General features: G+C 47.1%; 2 protein-coding genes across 3 annotated transcripts in view; both read right to left on the bottom strand.

Annotated features, from left to right (window-relative positions):
* Positions 1–12698, bottom strand: part of LOC121008525 (phosphatidylserine decarboxylase proenzyme, mitochondrial-like) — a 53302-nt gene extending 40604 nt beyond the window's left edge. Inside the window, exons 1-4 of one of the 2 annotated variants that reach the window (XM_040441141.1) lie at positions 12530–12698; positions 12199–12385; positions 3733–3803; positions 1219–1351 (exon numbers count right to left, since the gene is read on the bottom strand). In XM_040441141.1, the coding sequence (XP_040297075.1) occupies positions 1219–1351; positions 3733–3803; positions 12199–12372 (378 nt within the window). In that variant the 5' untranslated portion in view covers positions 12373–12385; positions 12530–12698. Of the gene's footprint in view, positions 1–1218; positions 1352–3732; positions 3804–12198 lie in introns of both variants that reach the window. The other variant, XM_040441140.1, reaches the window with a different exon arrangement.
* LOC121008516 (TBC1 domain family member 10B-like) overlaps positions 1–23804 on the bottom strand; it is a 959042-nt gene that overhangs the window by 247393 nt on the left and 687845 nt on the right. The gene's annotated exons all lie outside the window — the stretch shown is intronic.

Below are 23804 nucleotides of genomic sequence, written 5' to 3'. Positions count from 1 at the left end.
AGCCCTCTCTGTGGGCACCCACACGCCGTATCAATATGCCTTAGACTGTTCCTGCCATTTATCAGCGCACAGCGCCCTATGAACAGCACAAGCAGCGCACTCAATGTAGGCAGGCTATTCTAGCTAAATGATAGATGCACTATACTGGACTGTAGTATTCAGGTCCCATTGCCGTGTGGGCACTTTGCGATAAATATGTGGGTTTTATGTCACAGTTTGGGCACTCGGTCTGTAAAAGGTTCGCCATCACTGGTCTAAGGGATATTTAAAGGGCTGGTCCAGGACTTTAATAATGATGACCTATCCTCAGGATAGGCCAACAAGATCTGACTGCCGGGGCTCTGACACTCTGCCTCCCACCATCAGCTCTGGGGCCAGGTCTACACATCGCCATCCATCGTGTCGTGGACGGAGCTGGTAACTGCAGCGCTGAACCCATTCACTCCAGATCTACTTTGTAACAGCTGATTGTGGGGTTGCGGGGTGTCAGACCCAAATATTGATGGCCCATTCTGAGAACGGGCCATTCATATTGAGATCCTGACAACCCCTTTAAGGGATCAGGGTCCTGAGGTTTAGGGTTTTAGGGCCCTGATGTGTAGAGTACTGAGCTGTGGGGTCCCAAGGTGTAGGGTCCCTGGGTTTTAGGGTTTAGAATCCTAAGGTGTAGGGTCCCAATGTGTAAGGTTCTCAGGTTTAGGATCCTGAGGTTTAGGTTTCTGAGGTGTAGGGTCCCAGGGTTTAGGTTCCTGAGTTGTAGGGTCCCAGGGTGTAGGATCCTGAGGTTTAGGTTTCTGAGGTGTAGGGTCCCAAGCTGTAGGATCCTGAGGTTTAGGTTCCTGAGGTGTAGGGTCCCAAGCTGTAGGATCCTGAGGTTTAGGTTTCTGAGGTGTAGGGTCCCAAGCTGTAGGATCCTGAGGTTTAGGTTCCTGAGGTGTAGGGTCCCAAGCTGTAGGATCCTGAGGTTTAGGTTTCCGAGGTGTAGGGTCCCAAGCTGTAGGATCCTGAGGTTTAGGTTTCTGAGGTGTAGGGTCCTGGGGTTTAAGGATCCGAGTTGTAGGGTCCTAGTGTTGGGTGGGAGATCTAGGTGTAGGTTGCAGGTTGGTCGCTAATTTTGGTATTACTACTGATAAAATCTACAAAATGGTGGCTTTGAATACCATTTCTCAGGGTTCGGTCCGGATACCAGTGGTCAGCACCACCACAGGAGATACTTACCCTGCTGACTCTTGTAGTTGGACGTAATCCAGCCTTTGCCAGGGGTTTAAGAAGCTGCCAGGAGCGGAAACGCAGAAACGGAGGCCGCATTTGACAAAACCGGCGCTTAATCGACAGTCGGGGAATGGCCAACCTGTACGAAAAGAAAAGATGTTTCCGGACCAGAGGTCACTCAGGTTTTAGAGGATACAATTTCTGATTCCAGCAGCAGAAGGTAAAGAACAAATTAGGAAGAGGATTGAATGTAGCCTCTGTATTACGGCTGCAGTTCCTAGCCCGACCGCTAATCACCTGACCTCACAGCGATAGCCGCAGGACCTGCAGTGATAGCCGCCACCCCTGGGCACTTCCAGTGATAGCTGCCGCCCCTGGGCAATTACAGTGATAGCCGCCGCCCCTGGGCACTTCCAGTGATAGCCGCCGCCCCTGGGTAATTACAGTGATAGCAAAAAACCCTGGGCACTTGCAGTGATAGTCCTAGCCCTTAGGCCAGTGATGGCTAACCACCGAGACTTCAGTTGTGGTGAAACTACGACTCCCAACATGCTCCATTCATTTCTATGGAGTTCTGAAAACAGCCAAGAAACCAACCCCAGCTGGAGTGCCGGAGGTTAGTCATCACAGCCCTTGGGCACTTGCAGTGATATCCACCACCCCTAGACACCTGCAGCAATAGTCGCCGCCCCAGGGCACTTGCAGTGATAGTCGCCGCCCCTGGGCACTTGCAGTGATAGCCGCAGCCCCTGGGCACTTGCAGTGATAGCCGCAGCCCCTGGGCACTTGCAGTGATAGTCGCGGCCCCTGGGCACTTGCAGTGATAGTCGCCGCCCCTAGACACCTGCAGCAATAGTCGCGGCCCCTGGGCACTTGCAGTGATAGTCGCGGCCCCTGGGCACTTGCAGTGATAGCCGCAGCCCCTGGGCACTTGCAGTGATAGCCGCAGCCCCTGGGCACTTGCAGTGATAGCCGCAGCCCCTGGGCACTTGCAGTGATAGTCGCCGCCCCTGGGCACTTGCAATCTTCATTTTCATATACCATTTCAGTTCTTTTTTGGACTAGTCTAAAAAATCCTTAGATTTATGTGTCCACAGGGCGCGGTCAGCAGTTTGACACATGTAAAGTTGCTGACAGACTCCCTTGAAATCTGGGATCGGGCATCACTGCAGCTCCACAGCCCCCTCAGATTGCTGGGACCCCCACTGTGCGGGTATCAATGACCTATCCTGAGGGTACCTCATCAGCATTAAAAACCTGAAAAAACCCTTCTACACAAGAGTGCACAGATAGGGTAAAAAGGGTCAGAATACAGGGGGGGGGGGGTAGATGGGGTATAAAGGGGCAGAACACAGAGGTGGAGGGGTAGATGGGGTATAATTGGGCAGAACACAGAGGTGGAGGGGTAGATGGGGTATAATTGGGCAGAACACAGAGGTGGAGGGGTAGATGGGGTAGAATACGGAGGTGTAGGGGTAGATGGGGTAAAAAGGGGCAGAATACAGGGGGGGGGTAGATGGGGTATAAAGGGTCAGAATACAGGGGGGGGGGTAGATGGGGTATAAAGGGGCAGAACACAGAGGTGGAGGGGTAGATGGGGTAGAATACGGAGGTGTAGGGGTAGATGGGGTAAAAAGGGGCAGAATACAGGGGGGGGTAGATGGGGTATAAAGGGGCAGAACACAGAGGTGGAGGGGTAGATGGGGTAGAATACGGAGGTGTAGGGGTAGATGGGGTATAATGGGGCAGAACACAGAGGTGGAGGGGTAGATGGGGTATAAAGGGGCAGAACACAGAGGTGGAGGGGTAGATGGGGCAGAATACGGAGGTGTAGGGGTAGATGGGGTATAATGGGGCAGAACACAGAGGTGGAGGGGTAGATGGGGTATAAAGGGGCAGAACACAGAGGTGGAGGGGTAGATGGGGCAGAATACAGAGGTGGAGGGGTAGATTGTGTTCTGCCCCATTATACCCCATCTACCCCTCCACCTCTGTGTTCTGCCCCTTTATACCCCATCTACCCCTCCACCTCTGTGTTCTGCCCCATTATACCCCGAGGTGGAGGCGTAGATGGGGTATAATGGGGCAGAATACAAAGGTGTAGGGGTAGATGGAGTATAATGGGGCAGAACACAGAGGTGGAGGGGTAGATGGGGTATAATGGGGCAGAACACAGAGGTGGAGGGGTAGATGGGGCAGAACACAGAGGTGGAGGGGTAGATGGAGTATAATGGGGCAGAACACAGAGGTGGAGGGGTAGATGGAGTATAATGGGGCAGAACACAGAGGTGGAGGGGTAGATGGGGTATAATGGGGCAGAACACAGAGGTGGAGGGGTAGATGGGGTATAATGGGGCAGAATACAGAGGTGGAGGGGTAGATGGGGTATCAGACGTAGCTCTTGCAGAAGATTTTGGGGTTTGTATCCCAGAACACCTCTCCTGGTGAGATTCCTGGGGGGGAAGGGGGACACGCCCGGGACGTTACTTTTCTTTCTGGGGGAATTATCGAGGTACAAACCATTTCCTTGACCTTTGAACTCCACTTCCAGACTGACCAGTCGCTTTACACATTGTGGATCCAGAAGAAACCTGGAATATAAGGAATATGGGGTCAGTGACAACCAAGTGTGGACCTCGACAACTCCCCTCTGTCCGTACATGACACACGTAACATACAGCGCACACGTAACATACAGCGCACACGGCACATTACATACAGCGCACACGGCACATTACATACAGCGCACACTGCACATTACATACAGCGCACACGGCACATTACATACAGCGCACATTACATACAGCGCACACTGCACATTACATACAGCGCACACTGCACATTACATACAGCGCACACTGCACATTACATACAGCGCACACTGCACGTTACATACAGCGCACACTGCACATTACATACAGCGCACACGTAACATACAGCGCACACGGCACATTACATACAGCACACACTGCACATTACATACAGCGCACACGGCACATTACATACAGCGCACACGGCACATTACATACAGCGCACACTGCACATTACATACAGCGCACACTGCACATTACATACAGCGCACACGTAACATACAGCGCACACTGCACATTACATACAGCGCACACGGCACATTACATACAGCGCACACTGCACATTACATACAGCGCACACTGCACATTACATACAGCGCACACTGCACATTACATACAGCGCACACGGCACATTACATACAGCGCACATTACATACAGCGCACACTGCACATTACATACAGCGCACACGGCACATTACATACAGCGCACACTGCACATTACATACAGCGCACACTGCACATTACATACAGCGCACACTGCACATTACATACAGCGCACACTGCACATTACATACAGCGCACACGGCACATTACATACAGCGCACACGGCACATTACATACAGCGCACACTGCACATTACATACAGCGCACACGGCACATTACATACAGCGCACACTGCACATTACATACAGCGCACACTGCACATTACATACAGCGCACACGTAACATACAGCGCACACTGCACATTACATACAGCGCACACTGCACATTACATACAGCGCACACTGCACATTACATACAGCGCACATTACATACAGAGCACATTACATACAGAGCACATTACATACAGAGCACACTGCACATTACATACAGCGCACACTGCACATTACATACAGCGCACATTACATACAGCGCACATTACATACAGCGCACACTGCACATTACATACAGCGCACACTGCACATTACATACAGCGCACACGTAACATACAGCGCACACGGCACATTACATACAGCACACACGGCACATTACATACAGCGCACACGGCACATTACATACAGCGCACACTGCACATTACATACAGCGCACATTACATACAGCGCACACTGCACATTACATACAGCGCACACTGCACATTACATACAGCGCACACGTAACATACAGCGCACACGGCACATTACATACAGCGCACACTGCACATTACATACAGCGCACACTGCACATTACATACAGCGCACACGGCACATTACATACAGCGCACACGGCACATTACATACAGCGCACACTGCACATTACATACAGCGCACACGGCACATTACATACAGCGCACACGGCACATTACATACAGCGCACACTGCACATTACATACAGCGCACACTGCACATTACATACAGCGCACACGTAACATACAGCGCACACTGCACATTACATACAGCGCACACGGCACATTACATACAGCGCACACTGCACATTACATACAGCGCACACTGCACATTACATACAGCGCACACGGCACATTACATACAGCGCACATTACATACAGCGCACACTGCACATTACATACAGCGCACACGGCACATTACATACAGCGCACACGGCACATTACATACAGCGCACACTGCACATTACATACAGCGCACACGGCACATTACATACAGCGCACACTGCACATTACATACAGCGCACACTGCACATTACATACAGCGCACACGTAACATACAGCGCACACTGCACATTACATACAGCGCACACTGCACATTACATACAGCGCACACTGCACATTACATACAGCGCACATTACATACAGCGCACATTACATACAGCGCACATTACATACAGCGCACACTGCACATTACATACAGCGCACACTGCACATTACATACAGCGCACACGTAACATACAGCGCACACGGCACATTACATACAGCGCACACGGCACATTACATACAGCACACACTGCACATTACATACAGCACACACTGCACATTACATACAGCGCACACGGCACATTACATACAGCGCACACGGCACATTACATACAGCGCACACTGCACATTACATACAGCGCACACTGCACATTACATACAGCGCACACTGCACATTACATACAGCGCACACGGCACATTACATACAGCGCACATTACATACAGCGCACACGGCACATTACATACAGCGCACACGGCACATTACATACAGCGCACACTGCACATTACATACAGCGCACATTACATACAGCGCACACTGCACATTACATACAGCGCACACGGCACATTACATACAGCGCACACTGCACATTACATACAGCGCACACTGCACATTACATACAGCGCACACTGCACATTACATACAGCGCACACTGCACATTACATACAGCGCACACGGCACATTACATACAGCGCACACGGCACATTACATACAGCGCACACTGCACATTACATACAGCGCACACGGCACATTACATACAGCGCACACTGCACATTACATACAGCGCACACTGCACATTACATACAGCGCACACGTAACATACAGCGCACACTGCACATTACATACAGCGCACACTGCACATTACATACAGCGCACACTGCACATTACATACAGCGCACACGTAACATACAGCGCACACGGCACATTACATACAGCACACACTGCACATTACATACAGCGCACACGGCACATTACATACAGCGCACACGGCACATTACATACAGCGCACACTGCACATTACATACAGCGCACACTGCACATTACATACAGCGCACACTGCACATTACATACAGCGCACACGGCACATTACATACAGCGCACACTGCACATTACATACAGCGCACATTACATACAGCGCACACTGCACATTACATACAGCGCACACGGCACATTACATACAGCGCACACGGCACATTACATACAGCGCACACTGCACATTACATACAGCGCACACGTAACATACAGCGCACACGGCACATTACATACAGCGCACACGGCACATTACATACAGCGCACACGGCACATTACATACAGCGCACACTGCACATTACATACAGCGCACATTACATACAGCGCACACTGCACATTACATACAGCGCACACTGCACATTACATACAGCGCACACTGCACATTACATACAGCGCACACTGCACATTACATACAGCGCACACGGCACATTACATACAGCGCACACGGCACATTACATACAGCGCACACTGCACATTACATACAGCGCACATTACATACAGCGCACACTGCACATTACATACAGCGCACACTGCACATTACATACAGCGCACACTGCACATTACATACAGCGCACACTGCACATTACATACAGCACACACTGCACATTACATACAGCGCACACTGCACATTACATACAGCGCACACTGCACATTACATACAGCGCACACTGCACATTACATACAGCGCACACTGCACATTACATACAGCGCACATTACATACAGCGCACACTGCACATTACATACAGCGCACACGTAACATACAGCGCACACGGCACATTACATACAGCGCACACGGCACATTACATACAGCGCACACGGCACATTACATACAGCGCACACTGCACATTACATACAGCGCACATTACATACAGCGCACACTGCACATTACATACAGCGCACACTGCACATTACATACAGCGCACACTGCACATTACATACAGCGCACACTGCACATTACATACAGCGCACACGGCACATTACATACAGCGCACACGGCACATTACATACAGCGCACACTGCACATTACATACAGCGCACACGGCACATTACATACAGCGCACACGGCACATTACATACAGCGCACACTGCACATTACATACAGCGCACATTACATACAGCGCACACTGCACATTACATACAGCGCACACGGCACATTACATACAGCGCACACGGCACATTACATACAGCGCACACTGCACATTACATACAGCGCACACTGCACATTACATACAGCGCACACTGCACATTACATACAGCGCACACGGCACATTACATACAGCGCACACTGCACATTACATACAGCGCACATTACATACAGCGCACACTGCACATTACATACAGCGCACACGTAACATACAGCGCACACTGCACATTACATACAGCGCACACTGCACATTACATACAGCGCACACGTAACATACAGCGCACACGGCACATTACATACAGCACACACTGCACATTACATACAGCGCACACGGCACATTACATACAGCGCACACGGCACATTACATACAGCGCACACTGCACATTACATACAGCGCACACGGCACATTACATACAGCGCACACGGCACATTACATACAGCGCACACTGCACATTACATACAGCGCACATTACATACAGCGCACACTGCACATTACATACAGCGCACACGGCACATTACATACAGCGCACATTACATACAGCGCACACTGCACATTACATACAGCGCACACGGCACATTACATACAGCGCACACGGCACATTACATACAGCGCACACTGCACATTACATACAGCGCACATTACATACAGCGCACACGGCACATTACATACAGCGCACACGGCACATTACATACAGCGCACACGGCACATTACATACAGCGCACACGGCACATTACATACAGCGCACACGGCACATTACATACAGCGCACACGGCACATTACATACAGCGCACACTGCACATTACATACAGCGCACACGTAACATACAGCGCACACGGCACATTACATACAGCACACACTGCACATTACATACAGCGCACACTGCACATTACATACAGCGCACACGTAACATACAGCGCACACGGCACATTACATACAGCACACACTGCACATTACATACAGCGCACACGGCACATTACATACAGCGCACACTGCACATTACATACAGCGCACATTACATACAGCGCACACTGCACATTACATACAGCGCACACTGCACATTACATACAGCGCACACTGCACATTACATACAGCGCACACTGCACATTACATACAGCGCACACTGCACATTACATACAGCGCACACTGCACATTACATACAGCGCACACTGCACATTACATACAGCGCACATTACATACAGCGCACATTACATACAGCGCACACTGCACATTACATACAGCGCACACTGCACATTACATACAGCGCACACTGCACATTACATACAGCGCACACTGCACATTACATGCAGCGCACACTGCACATTACATACAGCGCACATTACATACAGCGCACACTGCACATTACATACAGCGCACACTGCACATTACATACAGCGCACACTGCACATTACATACAGCGCACACTGCACATTACATGCAGCGCACACTGCACATTACATACAGCGCACATTACATACAGCGCACACTGCACATTACATACAGCGCACACGGCACATTACATACAGCGCACACTGCACATTACATACAGCGCACACTGCACATTACATACAGCGCACATTACATACAGCGCACACTGCACATTACATACAGCGCACACTGCACATTACATACAGCGCACACGGCACATTACATGCAGCGCACACTGCACATTACATGCAGCGCACACTGCACATTACATACAGCGCACACGGCACATTACATACAGCGCACATTACATACAGCGCACACTGCACATTACATACAGCGCACACGGCACATTACATACAGCGCACACGGCACATTACATACAGCGCACACGGCACATTACATACAGCGCACACGGCACATTACATACAGCGCACACTGCACATTACATACAGCGCACATTACATACAGCACACACTGCACATTACATACAGCGCACACGGCACATTACATACAGCGCACATTACATACAGCGCACACTGCACATTACATACAGCGCACACGGCACATTACATACAGCGCACACGGCACATTACATACAGCGCACACTGCACATTACATACAGCGCACATTACATACAGCGCACACTGCACATTACATACAGCGCACACGGCACATTACATACAGCGCACATTACATACAGCGCACACTGCACATTACATACAGCGCACACGGCACATTACATACAGCGCACACGGCACATTACATACAGCGCACACTGCACATTACATACAGCGCACATTACATACAGCGCACACTGCACATTACATACAGCGCACACGGCACATTACATACAGCGCACACTGCACATTACATACAGCGCACACGGCACATTACATACAGCGCACACGGCACATTACATACAGCGCACACGGCACATTACATACAGCGCACACTGCACATTACATACAGCGCACACTGCACATTACATACAGCGCACACTGCACATTACATACAGCGCACACTGCACATTACATACAGCGCACATTACATACAGCGCACATTACATACAGCGCACATTACATACAGCGCACACTGCACATTACATACAGCGCACACGGCACATTACATACAGCGCACATTACATACAGCGCACACTGCACATTACATACAGCGCACACTGCACATTACATACAGCGCACACTGCACATTACATACAGCGCACACTGCACATTACATACAGCGCACACTGCACATTACATACAGCGCACACTGCACATTACATACAGCGCACATTACATACAGCGCACATTACATACAGCGCACACTGCACATTACATACAGCGCACACTGCACATTACATACAGCGCACACTGCACATTACATACAGCGCACACTGCACATTACATGCAGCGCACACTGCACATTACATGCAGCGCACACTGCACATTACATGCAGCGCACACTGCACATTACATACAGCGCACATTACATACAGCGCACACTGCACATTACATACAGCGCACACGGCACATTACATACAGCGCACACTGCACATTACATACAGCGCACACTGCACATTACATGCAGCGCACACTGCACATTACATACAGCGCACATTACATACAGCGCACATTACATACAGCGCACATTACATACAGCGCACATTACATACAGCGCACACGGCACATTACATGCAGCGCACACTGCACATTACATACAGCGCACACTGCACATTACATACAGCGCACACTGCACATTACATACAGCGCACACTGCACATTACATACAGCGCACACTGCACATTACATACAGCGCACACTGCACATTACATACAGCGCACACTGCACATTACATACAGCGCACACGGCACATTACATACAGCGCACACGGCACATTACATACAGCGCACACTGCACATTACATACAGCGCACACGGCACATTACATACAGCGCACACTGCACATTACATACAGCGCACACTGCACATTACATACAGCGCACACTGCACATTACATACAGCGCACACTGCACATTACATACAGCGCACACTGCACATTACATGCAGCGCACACTGCACATTACATACAGCGCACACTGCACATTACATACAGCGCACACGTAACATACAGCGCACACGGCACGTAACATACAGAGTACAATACTCCACTCTCAGGACACATATTACAGAGTACAATACTCCGCTCTCAGGACACATATTACACACAGAGTACAATACTCCGCTCTCAGGACACATATTACACACAGAGTACAATACTCCACTCTCAGGACACATATTACACACAGAGTACAATACTCCGCTCTCAGGACACATATTACACACAGAGTACAATACTCCTCTCCCAGGACACATATTACACACAGAGTACAATACTCCACTCTCAGGACACATATTACACACAGAGTACAATACTCCACTCTCAGGACACATATTACAGAGTACAATACTCCACTCTCAGGACACATATTACACACAGAGTACAATACTCCGCTCTCAGGACACATATTACAGAGTACAATACTCCGCTCTCAGGACACATATTACACACAGAGTACAATACTCCGCTCTCAGGACACATATTACACACAGAGTACAATACTCCACTCTCAGGACACATATTACACACAGAGTACAATACTCCGCTCTCAGGACACATATTACACACAGAGTACAATACTCCTCTCCCAGGACACATATTACACACAGAGTACAATACTCCTCTCCCAGGACACATATTACACACAGAGTACAATACTCCGCGCTCTCAGGACACATATTACAGAGTACAATACTCCACTCTCAGGACACATATTACAGAGTACAATACTCCGCTCCCAGGACACATATTACATACGGTGTAATTTATGATACGCTTTGTCTTCCTGCTCATACTGCTGGGAGGCCTCGTGCTCAGGATGGAGGTTATATATATCCTGTGTGCAGTATGAGCTGAGGGCAGAGAGCCAATCCCGGCTGCACAGCAGAAGTGGTGATGGGGCGGACTCTGACCACTGCTCTGACTCCTCATGTCCGGGCAGGCTCTTAAAGAAACAGGAGACATATTCCTAGCAGTTCACTAATGTCATGTGAGAATGTGGCCAGCTGTGGCGTCATAGTCGTGGCCTGCAGCTGGTATTACACCTTGAACCTAATGACAACAGCTGGATATCTGAACCTTTACTTACAGGCTGTGGTATCCCGAATATCTGCGATGATGGGGGTTGTGCAGAGAAACCTCTGGGCAGATGAGCCCAGGATCTTGAATTGTTAGTAAAGGCTGGAAATCTGTTCTATGGATGAGATTGTGAAGCTTCTTCCAGCTTGTTAGTAGTCATTGTGCACAGGCTCTGGGCTCTCCGGTATACGGCTCCTGGAGTCTGTGCACAGGCTCTGGGCTCTCCGGTATACGGGTCCTGTAGTCTGTGCACTTATCCTGGGTTCTCCGGTATATGGGTCCTGTAGTCTGTGCACTTATCCTGGGTTCTCCGGTATATGGGTCCTGTAGTCTGTGCACAGGCTCTGGGCTCTCCGGTATACGGGTCCTGTAGTCTGTGCACTTATCCTGGGTTCTCCGGTATACAGGTCCTGTAGTCTGTGCACTTATCCTGGGTTCTCCGGTATACGGGTCCTGGAGTCTGTGCACAGGCTCTGGGCTCTCCGGTATACGGCTCCTGGAGTCTGTACACTTATCCTGGTCTCTCCGGTATACGGCTCCTGTAGTCTGTACACTTATCCTGGGTTCTCCGGTATACGGCTCCTGTAGTCTGTGCACTTATCCTGGGTTCTCCGGTATACAGGTCCTGTAGTCTGTGCACTTATCCTGGGTTCTCCGGTATACGGGTCCTGGAGTCTGTGCACAGGCTCTGGGCTCTCCGGTATACGGGTCCTGTAGTCTGTGCACTTATCCTGGGTTCTCCGGTATATGGGTCCTGTAGTCTGTGCACTTATCCTGGGTTCTCCGGTATATGGGTCCTGGAGTCTGTGCACAGGCTCTGGGTTCTCCGGTATACGGGTCCTGTAGTCTGTACACTTATCCTGGGTTCTCCGGTATACGGGTCCTGTAGTCTGTACACTTATCCTGGGTTCTCCGGTATACGGCTCCTGTAGTCTGTACACTTATCCTGGGTTCTCCGGTATACGGCTCCTGGAGTCTGTACACTTATCCTGGTCTCTCCGGTATACGGCTCCTGTAGTCTGTACACTTATCCTGGGTTCTCCGGTATACGGCTCCTGTAGTCTGTACACTTATCCTTGGTTCTCCGGTATACGGCTCCTGGAGTCTGTACACTTATCCTGGGTTCTCCGGTATACGGCTCCTGGAGTCTGTACACCTATCCTGGGTTTTCCGGTATACGGCTCCTGGAGTCTGTACACTTATCCTGGGTTCTCCGGTATACGGCTCCTGGAGTCTGTACACTTATCCTGGGTTCTCCGGTATACGGGTCCTGGAGTCTGTGCACTTATCCTGGGTTCTCCGGTATACGGGTCCTGTAGTCTGTACACTTATCCTGGGTTCTCCGGTATACGGTGCCTGAATAGGGATGAGCGAACCTGGACCGCCCTGTTCGGGTTCATGTCGTACATTGCGGTGTTTTGATACCCGAACACAGACATTGGTGCAAAAATTTGTGCTCATTGTTCAGAGGTAAAATAAAGCATGCTGAAAGAGCACACTGTAACGGACCGTTTCAGCAGACAAGGGGTTAAAATCCGTTTAGGCGATAAGCCCCTTTCTGAGAGACAGGCACAGCTACTGCAGGACACCAAATTCCCGAACTGGATACAAAGTAGCACTCCAAACTGGAACCTCACGAATAGCTGCTAGCAGACGAACAGGAAAAGCATACAATCCTGGCAATCGGTCTTCTAACAGCATACAGTGAATCCCCCCAATAACGAGACAAGGCTCCGTGTTGAGGGTCAAACAGTGGTCTGACTGTACTTCACGTACAGCCTCTTTTATTCATAAACCACAAACATAGTACTGCCCACAGGGGTTTGAAATATAACCAATCAGTAATTTACAACACATACAACGTAAGTACAGCAACCAATCGTTCACGCCACCAGAGGACCAGAATGAAGACTGGGACATAGGACAACATATCCCCACAATGCATCATGGTTTCCTCCTCTCTGTCCAGACAACCTGAAGAGCAATCCAATTATCTCTGAGGACAAAGGGAGATCGCCAATACACGTATGTGAGGACAACAGAACAGACATCACCATTTTAAACACACAATGGGACAATAGAAACACACCCAGCATATTCCCTCCCCTTATCCTGAGAGGAGACTCAATTATACATACAGTTAAACATACTTTCTACCCAACTTTCATAACTCTAAAACCATACATCACATTCACATAAAAATTACATATTCACAATCAATCCATTCAGGGGAACAACATATTAAAAAATGGCATGAATCAGACCAGGGGTTCAAAAGTTAGTATATGGCCCATAATCCAGGGGCAAGAGGCCAGCAGCCAGTCCTCTCCAAAACCCAGTGGTGAGGTTGGTTTCGCCACACACACGGTCGGTGTAATCCTGCTCCTTTGCACCAGTAAATGTAGAAATATAAAAAAAGAGATGATTACGGTACAATTTGAGCTCTCTGGTCCTAAAGATGGGCCAGGTGACACGAAAAAAATACCTGAAGTAGAGGCTAACAGAGGCGCCAGGGGGTGGAGGTGAGTTCTATGGAGAACAATATACACTGCTCAAAAACATAAAGGGAACACTTAAACAACACAATGTAACTCCAAGTCAATCGCACTTCTGTGAAATCAAACTGTCCACTTAGGAAGCAACACTGAGTGACAATCAATTTCACATGCTGTTGTGCAAATGGGATAGACAACAGGTGGAAATTATAGGCAATTAGCAAGACACCCCCAAAAAAGGAGTGGTTCTGCAGGTGGTGACCCAGACCACTTCTCAGTTCCTATGCTTCCTGGCTGATGTTTTGGTCACTTTTGAATGCTGGCGGTGCTTTCACTCTAGTGGTAGCATGAGACGGAGTCTACAACCCACACAAGTGGCTCAGGTAGTGCAGCTTATCCAGGATGGCACATCAATGCGAGCTGTGGCAAGAAGGTTTGCTGTGTCTGTCAGCGTAGTGTCCAGAGCATGGAGGCGCTACCAGGAGACAGGCCAGTACATCAGGAGACGTGGAGGAGGCCGTAGGAGGGCAACAACCCAGCAGCAGGACCGCTACCTCCGCCTTTGTGCAAGGAGGAACAGGAGGAGCACTGCCAGAGCCCTGCAAAATGACCTCCAGCAGGCCACAAATGTGCATGTGTCTGCTCAAACGGTCAGAAACAGACTCCATGAGGGTGATATGAGGGCCCGACGTCCACAGGTGGGGGTTGTGCTTACAGCCCAACACCGTGCAGGACGTTTGGCATTTGCCAGAGAACACCAAGATTGGCAAATTCGCCACTGGCGCCCTGTGCTCTTCACAGATGAAAGCAGGTTCACACTGAGCACATGTGACAGACGTGACAGAGTCTGGAGACACCGTGGAGAACGTTCTGCTGCCTGCAACATCTTCCAGCATGACCGGTTTGGCATTGGGTCAGTAATGGTGTGGGGTGGCATTTCTTTGGAGGGCCGCACAGCCCTCCATGTGCTCGCCAGAGGTAGCCTGACTGCCATTAGGTACCGAGATGAGATCCTCAGACCCCTTGTGAGACCATATGCTGGTGCGGTTGGCCCTGGGTTCCTCCTAATGCAAGACAATGCTAGACCTCATGTGGCTGGAGTGTGTCAGCAGTTCCTGCAAGACGAAGGCATTGATGCTATGGACTGGCCCGCCCGTTCCCCAGACTTGAATCCAATTGAGCACATCTGGGACATCATGTCTCGCTCTATCCACCAACGTCACGTTGCACCACAGACTGTCCAGGAGTTGGCAGATGCTTTAGTCCAGGTCTGGGAGGAGATCCCTCAGGAGACCGTCCGCCACCTCATCAGGAGCATGCACAGGCGTTGTAGGGAGGTCATACAGGCACGTGGAGGCCACACACACTACTGAGCCTCATTTTGACTTGTTTTAAGGACATTACATCAAAGTTGGATCAGCCTGTAGTGGGTTTTTCCACTTTAATTTTGAGTGTGACTCCAAATCCAGACCTCCATGGGCTGAAAAATTTGATTTCCATTTTTTTTTTTTGTGTGATTTTGTTGTCAGCACATTCAACTATGTAAAGAACCAAGTATTTCAGAAGAATATTTAATTATCTCAGATCTAGGATGTGTTATTTTTGTGTTCCCTTTATTTTTTTGAGCAGTGTATATATATATATAATGTATGTGTGTATAGGAGTTATGCTCGTCCACAGCTATGGATCAGGACAGGCAGCACAAGTGTTTCGGTGGGTCAAGGATTACCCTTGTGGAGAGATAGAGGCGGTGCGGAGAGGAAAAAAGAGGAGCCCTTCGCACCCGTTAAAAAGAAAGAGAAAACGCGTACTAGGCGCCAAATCCCTTAGTCACTGATCGTGATGAGGATTATGTTTGGTTCTTAATTGTATATAGGAAATAAAAAGACCTTCCCCTGGGTCTAGTAAAAGAGCCAAGAGTTTAGGAAGGGCCCCACAACCCTAGAAAGGTGATGTTGACAAATGGAGATTATAAAATGAAAATAATAAAATCAAATGCACTCACTTCACAGGGGGGGCAGTCACCAGGATAAACTCAAGACACCTGGGACTATTATTCCCCCCCGGCCAGGATCGCATGTAGAAATATAAATAATTGAACGCCGTCTACACACGTGGCTTCTGGTCAATCATTTTAATAATACGTGGCTCAACGCGTTTCAAGGGTCTGAAGCCCTCTTCTTCAGGAGAAATAAAGGAATTTGGTTACAACAGAGAAAAACAAATGCTAAATACATAGATAGATAAAAAATGTAGCGTAAATATATATATATGTATGTGTATACATATAGACACACACATATCTATACGTCCAGACCAGTGTGAAAGAATATTTTGCCCCAAATTCTTCATTAGGCGCAAGGAATGGATCATAAAAGTATATGTATAATATATAATATATCGGGCTTACTAATATATAAGCAAATAAAATCAATAAAATAAATATAATTATAAATATATTGAAGATCTGATAAAACACTAGTGAAAGATAGATATGCATGTGTACAGAAATGTAAAGACATATACTGTACACCAAGAATATAAATGTGAATCAATTGTAAAAAATACATATAGAGAAAATGCACATAAAATATATATAGAACCTAAATGAATTTCAACTTTATGTATCCAAGAATAATTAAATTGATCTGTACCTTCAGGAGTGCTTGAACAAATGTTAAGACCAGTCTGGAGTCCTTGGGATAGGTTGTTCTGGTGGAGTATTTACAGGTAGCCTACTGGTTTACACGTGTATTTTGGCTGGAGTCCTTGGGATGGGTTGTTCTGGTGGAGTATTTACAGGTAGCCTACTGGTTTGCACGTGTATTCTGGCTGGAGTCTTTGGGATAGGTTGTTCTGGTGGAGTATTTATAGGTAGCCTACTGGTTTGCACGTGTATTTTGGCTGGAGTCTTTGGGATAGGTTGTTCTGGTGGAGTATTTACAGGTAGCCTACTGGTTTACACGTGTATTTTGGCTGGAGTCTTTGGGATAGGTTGTTCTGGTGGAGTATTTACAGGTAGCCTACTAGTTTGCACGTGTATTTTGGCTGGAGTCCTTGGGATAGGTTGTTCTGGTGGAGTATTTATAGGTAGCCTACTAGTTTGCACGTGTATTTTGGCTGGAGTCCTTGGGATGGGTTGTTCTGGTGGAGTATTTATAGGTAGCCTACTGGTTTGCACGTGTATTTTGGCTGGAGTCTTTGGGATAGGTTGTTCTGGTGGAGTATTTACAGGTAGCCTACTAGTTTGCACGTGTATTTTGGCTGGAGTCCTTGGGATAGGTTGTTCTGGTGGAGTATTTACAGGTAGCCTACTGGTTTACACGTGTATTTTGGCTGGAGTCTTTGGGATAGGTTGTTCTGGTGAAGTATTTACAGGTAGCCTACTAGTTTGCACGTGTATTTTGGCTGGAGTCCTTGGGATAGGTTGTTCTGGTGGAGTATTTACAGGTAGCCTACTGGTTTGCACGTGTATTTTGGCTGGAGTCTTTGGGATAGGTTGTTCTGGTGGAGTATTTACAGGTAGCCTACTAGTTTGCACGTGTATTTTGGCTGGAGTCCTTGGGATAGGTTGTTCTGGTGAAGTATTTACAGGTAGCCTACTGGTTTGCACGTGTATTTTGGCTGGAATCTATAGAACCTCCCACTTCCTGTTTGTGTGAATCGAACAGAATCGTTTTTTTTGGGGTTATTTGGTTTATATTTCGTCTATAGTCTTTATTCTGTCTAACTGTGGCAGTGGAAGGGGCCCTAGTTCTATTGTTTTAAATCTAAAGACGTCATTAAAAAGATACTAGATACCTCGAATCGTGATGCGTTCCACTGTGGAATGCACCGCCATTCACTTCCGGTTGTCTGGTATATATGGGGGAACGTGACCTGGAGTTTTTCTTGGTGAAAATAGTGTGTGTATATATATATATATATATCTAAAGATAAAAGAGGGGGGAGAGGGGCTGAATGTGCTTCAACTAAGTAACTAGGTTCTCCCACACAATTATCGTGCCGAACGGTCAATAATCCCGATGCGTTCCACTGTGGAACGCACCGCCATCTTCATCCGGTTACAGGAGGATGTGGATTGAAAAGATAGCCGGCCGGATGGTGCGTGGATGCAGGTGCGATGCGTTTCACCCTGGAATGCAACCCCCCACTGATTGGCTGGGTGGGGGGTGGGGGGGGGGGGGGGGAGTGGATATATGCGTTCCACCTTGCGTTCCACCGTTTCTACGTTGTTACTATACTCAAATACTAAACTGGATATCTGAAGGCTCCTTAGAAGGTGTTTAACTTTGGTAGATAGGGGGGTAAGTGGTTACTTGGTAGGGAGATGAGTCTTAATTAAATAATTAGGTAAATAAATATTAATTAATAGTAAAACATCCAATTAAGGAGTTTTTCGGCCATACTGTAAAAGGTTATAAGTAAGAAGTGGATCTGAATAAGAACATGATCAGTTCGGGGGGGGGGGGGGGGGGTTAATAGCAATAGTCCTAATGAAATGGATGATATTCCATAGAAACATCAATATATATAAAAATAAATATATAGATAAAAACACATTAATACATATATATCTATATATACAGAGAGGTGGACATGTGAACCATATACAACATAGAGCGTTGTGCTACATATAGAATAAATAGAACTAAATACTTGTTATATTATGAAGTTAAGGTGTTATATTCAATAGTTTGTATATTCAAGTGATTCGTTCAAACCAAATGGTGTTAAGGCGAAAGATCCAGTAGATCTCCCTGCGGCAAATGGAGTGCACGACGGATCCGGACAACGCAAGAGTGAAAGAGCCCTTAAGGCGAAAGATCCAGTAGATCTCCCTGCGGCATAGAGATTGATAGGATTTCATGTCTTTTTCTAGTAGTGTGACTGTTAGGCCTGATGGATCTCCCTCATGGAACATCGCAACGTGCCTGGATACACTATGGGTTGTGACCTTCCTCGCAATGTTCGACCCATGTTCATTCATCCTCTCACGTGCAGATTGAGGAGGTTACAGGGACAGCGTAGGAGGTAGATGACGTCAGTTGTCCCACAATCTAACCTCTGTTTAATGTTAAAGACTTCGTTGCTGGAGGGGATGGTTACTTCTTTTGTACCATTTGTTAACATATTGCAGCATTTACATCTTATGTTGTTGCATTTGAAATTTCCCGAAGGTTTTTTTGAAGGTTTTCCGATAGTTTTTATGCAATAGGAGGGGCTTCTCTCTATTTTTGGGCAAGAGGGGGCCAACAGATTCTTTAGGGGGAATCAGTTTTCCTAATATGGGGTCCTTTAATAGGATTGGCCAATTTTTTACTAGGGTCTGCCTGATAAGGGAGTGTTGGGAATTGTATCGAGTAATCAAACTTGAACCCCGAAACTTATCATCATTTTTTATTTCTAATGCGGAGGATTTCGATTTGGGTTTCAGACTCTCCTTTTGTGAGATTTGGTATATTCTCTTGCTAGAATCCATTAGCAGTTTCTTTGGATAGCCTTTTTCTTTGAACCTTTCCTTTAGTTCCCTAACCTGAGTCCTTATAGTTCGATCATCTGTGCAGTTCCTCCTAATCCTTTTCATTTGACTATAGGGGATGTTACGTTTCCATTTGGGATGGTGGCAGCTCCTATACTCGAGAAAACTATTAGCATCCACATTCTTGAAGTGGGTTTTGCTAATGATTTTATTTTAATTTTTTATTTGCTATATACAATTAGGAACCAAACATAATCCTCATCACGATCAGTGACTAAGGGATTTGGCGCCTAGTACGTGTTTTCTTTCTTTTTAACGGGTGCGAAGGGCTCCTCTTTTTTCCTCTCCGCACCGCCTCTATCCCTTTGCACCAGTGACAGGGAAATAAAATAGTTAATCCGTCTGTTAATTGGGTCGGGGCGTCCTACCTATTTTTTGTGCTAATCTTTGGATCTGTGACACAGAAATACAATTGTTCGTCTGTCAGGCAACTTTGTGGGTGACAGTAGTTGAGAGGAGCATCCACTAGGGCACGTGGCCGTGGAGCTCCTGCTGCAGGGAACGGACGAGGTCGATCTGTGCCAGCTGCGCGCCCAAATGAAACAGCTGCCTCTGGTGCACACAGTCGACGGGACGTTCTGCGACATTTTGTAGGCCGAATACCACTGTATGAATGGTGGAGCCAGAACAAGTAGCGGCAGTAGGAGATTGGGTGGCTGAAGAATATAGTGACTATACGGGACTTAATATAAACTGGTCCAAGTTGGCGTGTATCCCGATTCATCCTCTGAACGGGTTTGTACCGGGGCCACTGGAAATTAAAGAAAGGCAAGAATCAGTCAAATATTTGGGTATTCAGATCACATCTAATCCTAGGGACTATCTGCAGCTGAATGCGCTCCCTAAAATACAAGAGATGCGGAAGAAAATAGAGGTTTGGAAAAAAGTTCAGATATCGAAGGCAGGAGGCATCTGACTGGTGAAAATGCTTATTTTGCCCTCTTTAAATGACATGTAATGGGATGCACCAATAATAATCCCTAAAAGACTTTCTAAAATAATAGCTACTTTAATAACAGAACTGGTATGGCGAGGTAAGAAACCGGGAATATTGCATCTCCATGAGAAAGAGGGCGGCTTGTCACTCCCGAGTTGTATTTTACTTCTGGACAGATTAGAAACATGATAATATGGAGTCACTCATATAGATAGAAGATGATGGTAGCCGGGGTTAATAAAGGCCTGGAGAACTGTGTTGCGAAACCAACCAACTGGGCTTTGGAGAGGACTGGCTGCTGGCCTCTTGCCCCTGGATTATGGGCCATATACTAACTTTTGAACCCCTGGTCTGATTCATGCCATTTTTTAATATGTTGTTCCCCTGAATGGATTGATTGCGAATATGTAATTTTTATGTGAATGTGATGTATGGTTTTAGAGTTATGAAAGTTGGGTAGAAAGTATGTTTAACTGTATGTATAATTGAGTCTCCTCTCAGGATAAGGGGAGGAATATGCTGGGTGTGTTTCTATTGTGCCATTGTGTGTTTAAAGGGTGATGTCTGTTCTGTTGTCCTCACATGTGTATTGGTGACTTCTCTTTGTCTTAAGAGATAATTGGATTACGCCTCGGGTGTCTCGAGGGCAGAGAGGAGGAAACCATGATGCATTGTGGGGATGTGTTGTGTCTGTGTGTCCTAAGTGCTGTTTATCTGTCCTATGTCACAGTCTTCATTCTGGTCCTCTGGGGGCGTGAACGATTGGTTGCTGTAGTTACATTGTATGTGTTGTAAATTACTGATTGGTTATATTTCAAACCCCTGTGGGCAGTACTATGTTTGTGGTTTGTGAATAAAAGAGGCTGTACGTGAAGTACAGTCAGACCACTGTTTGACCCTCAACACGGAGCCTTGTCTCGTTATTGGGGGGATCCGCTGTATGCTGTTAGAAGACCGATTGCCAGGATTGTATGCTTTTCCTGTTCGTCTGCTAGCAGCTATTCGTGAGGTTCCAGTTTGGAGTGCTATTTTGTATCCAGTTCGGGAGTTTGGTGTTCTGCAGTAGCTGTGCCTGTCTCTCAGAAAGGGGGCTTATCACCTAAACGGATTTTAACCCCTTGTCTGCGGAAACGGTCCGTTACAAACTGTAACATCTTTCAACTGATAGAAACAGATATTGTGTCTCAAAAACAAGTCAAGAAAATACCCCTAATGGATATGTGGATTTAGTCTTGGAATAAGGTAAAAGATCTTTGGTTGCATAAGGGAAGACACTCAAGAAATATCTTACAGAACTAAAATCAATTGAACAAAAGTCTGGTGGAAATACGAAATTTTTAAATTGGGACAGATATGGAGAGAGGGAGACATAATCACTTATCAAGAACTCAAAGGGGAATATGTAAAAGATAACAAAGATTTGAGTTTTTATTATCTTCAGTTGAAACGTAAATCGTCCCTCTTCCATCAACCTTAGCCAATATCGTGAACTTATCAATGGGGAGGAAACGGATATCTAAGATATACGGAAGTCTGTTACATCAGCTGACAAAAAAACAAAGCTATCACTTTGCTAAACCATAGATGGCAAGATGTTTTGGGGGCACAACGACAAGAATTTGGGGAAAAGGTCATACAGGCCAAAATCATAGTTTTGCCTTTAGAATTACTCAGTTTAACATTTTATATCGCTTGTATTATTCCCCCAAGTTACTAATGAAATGCTACAAGTTGTAAAAAATGTGGGGAAGAAGGGGTAGATGACGTGTATAAAGATCCAGAAATTTTGGGGATAGTGACTGAAAAAAATAGAGGAATATCACTTTTTTAAAGTTTCACCTTCTCTCGAGATTTGTATTTTGGGTATGACGGATAAAATAGAAAATGCTAACGAACGGGAAGTAGCATCCAAATGTATTGTAGCACACTGGGGAGATAGCACCATACCTACAGTTAGGGAATGGGAGAACCTGATTAGAGTCTCACTAGTCGGAGAGAAATTTCATTTAACATCACCCCAGAAAAAATACATGTTTGCTAAGAGGTGGCGAAGATGGTTGAATTATTAGACGGTCGCAGAGATGGGATCTGGGGGATTTGGAGGGGAGGGAGGAATCGGGGGTGGAGTGTGACGAGGCGGTAAGCAGCAAGGTTTTTTTTTTTTTTTTCCCTTCAGTCTTTCTCCCGTCCGCCCCAAGGAGTTGTCACGGAACCATGAACCAGACGTACAACAAGAGATAAGTGAAAATAAGAAGGCTTTATTGAAAATAAAGCTGTAAAGCAAAAGTCCAAACGGATGGTGAAACCGAGC

This window comes from Bufo bufo, chromosome 7 (assembly GCF_905171765.1).
Source record: "Bufo bufo chromosome 7, aBufBuf1.1, whole genome shotgun sequence".
Taxonomy (NCBI): Eukaryota; Metazoa; Chordata; class Amphibia; order Anura; family Bufonidae; genus Bufo; species Bufo bufo.
Note: the sequence above shows the minus strand (reverse complement) of the source record. Positions and strands in the feature narration are given on the sequence as shown.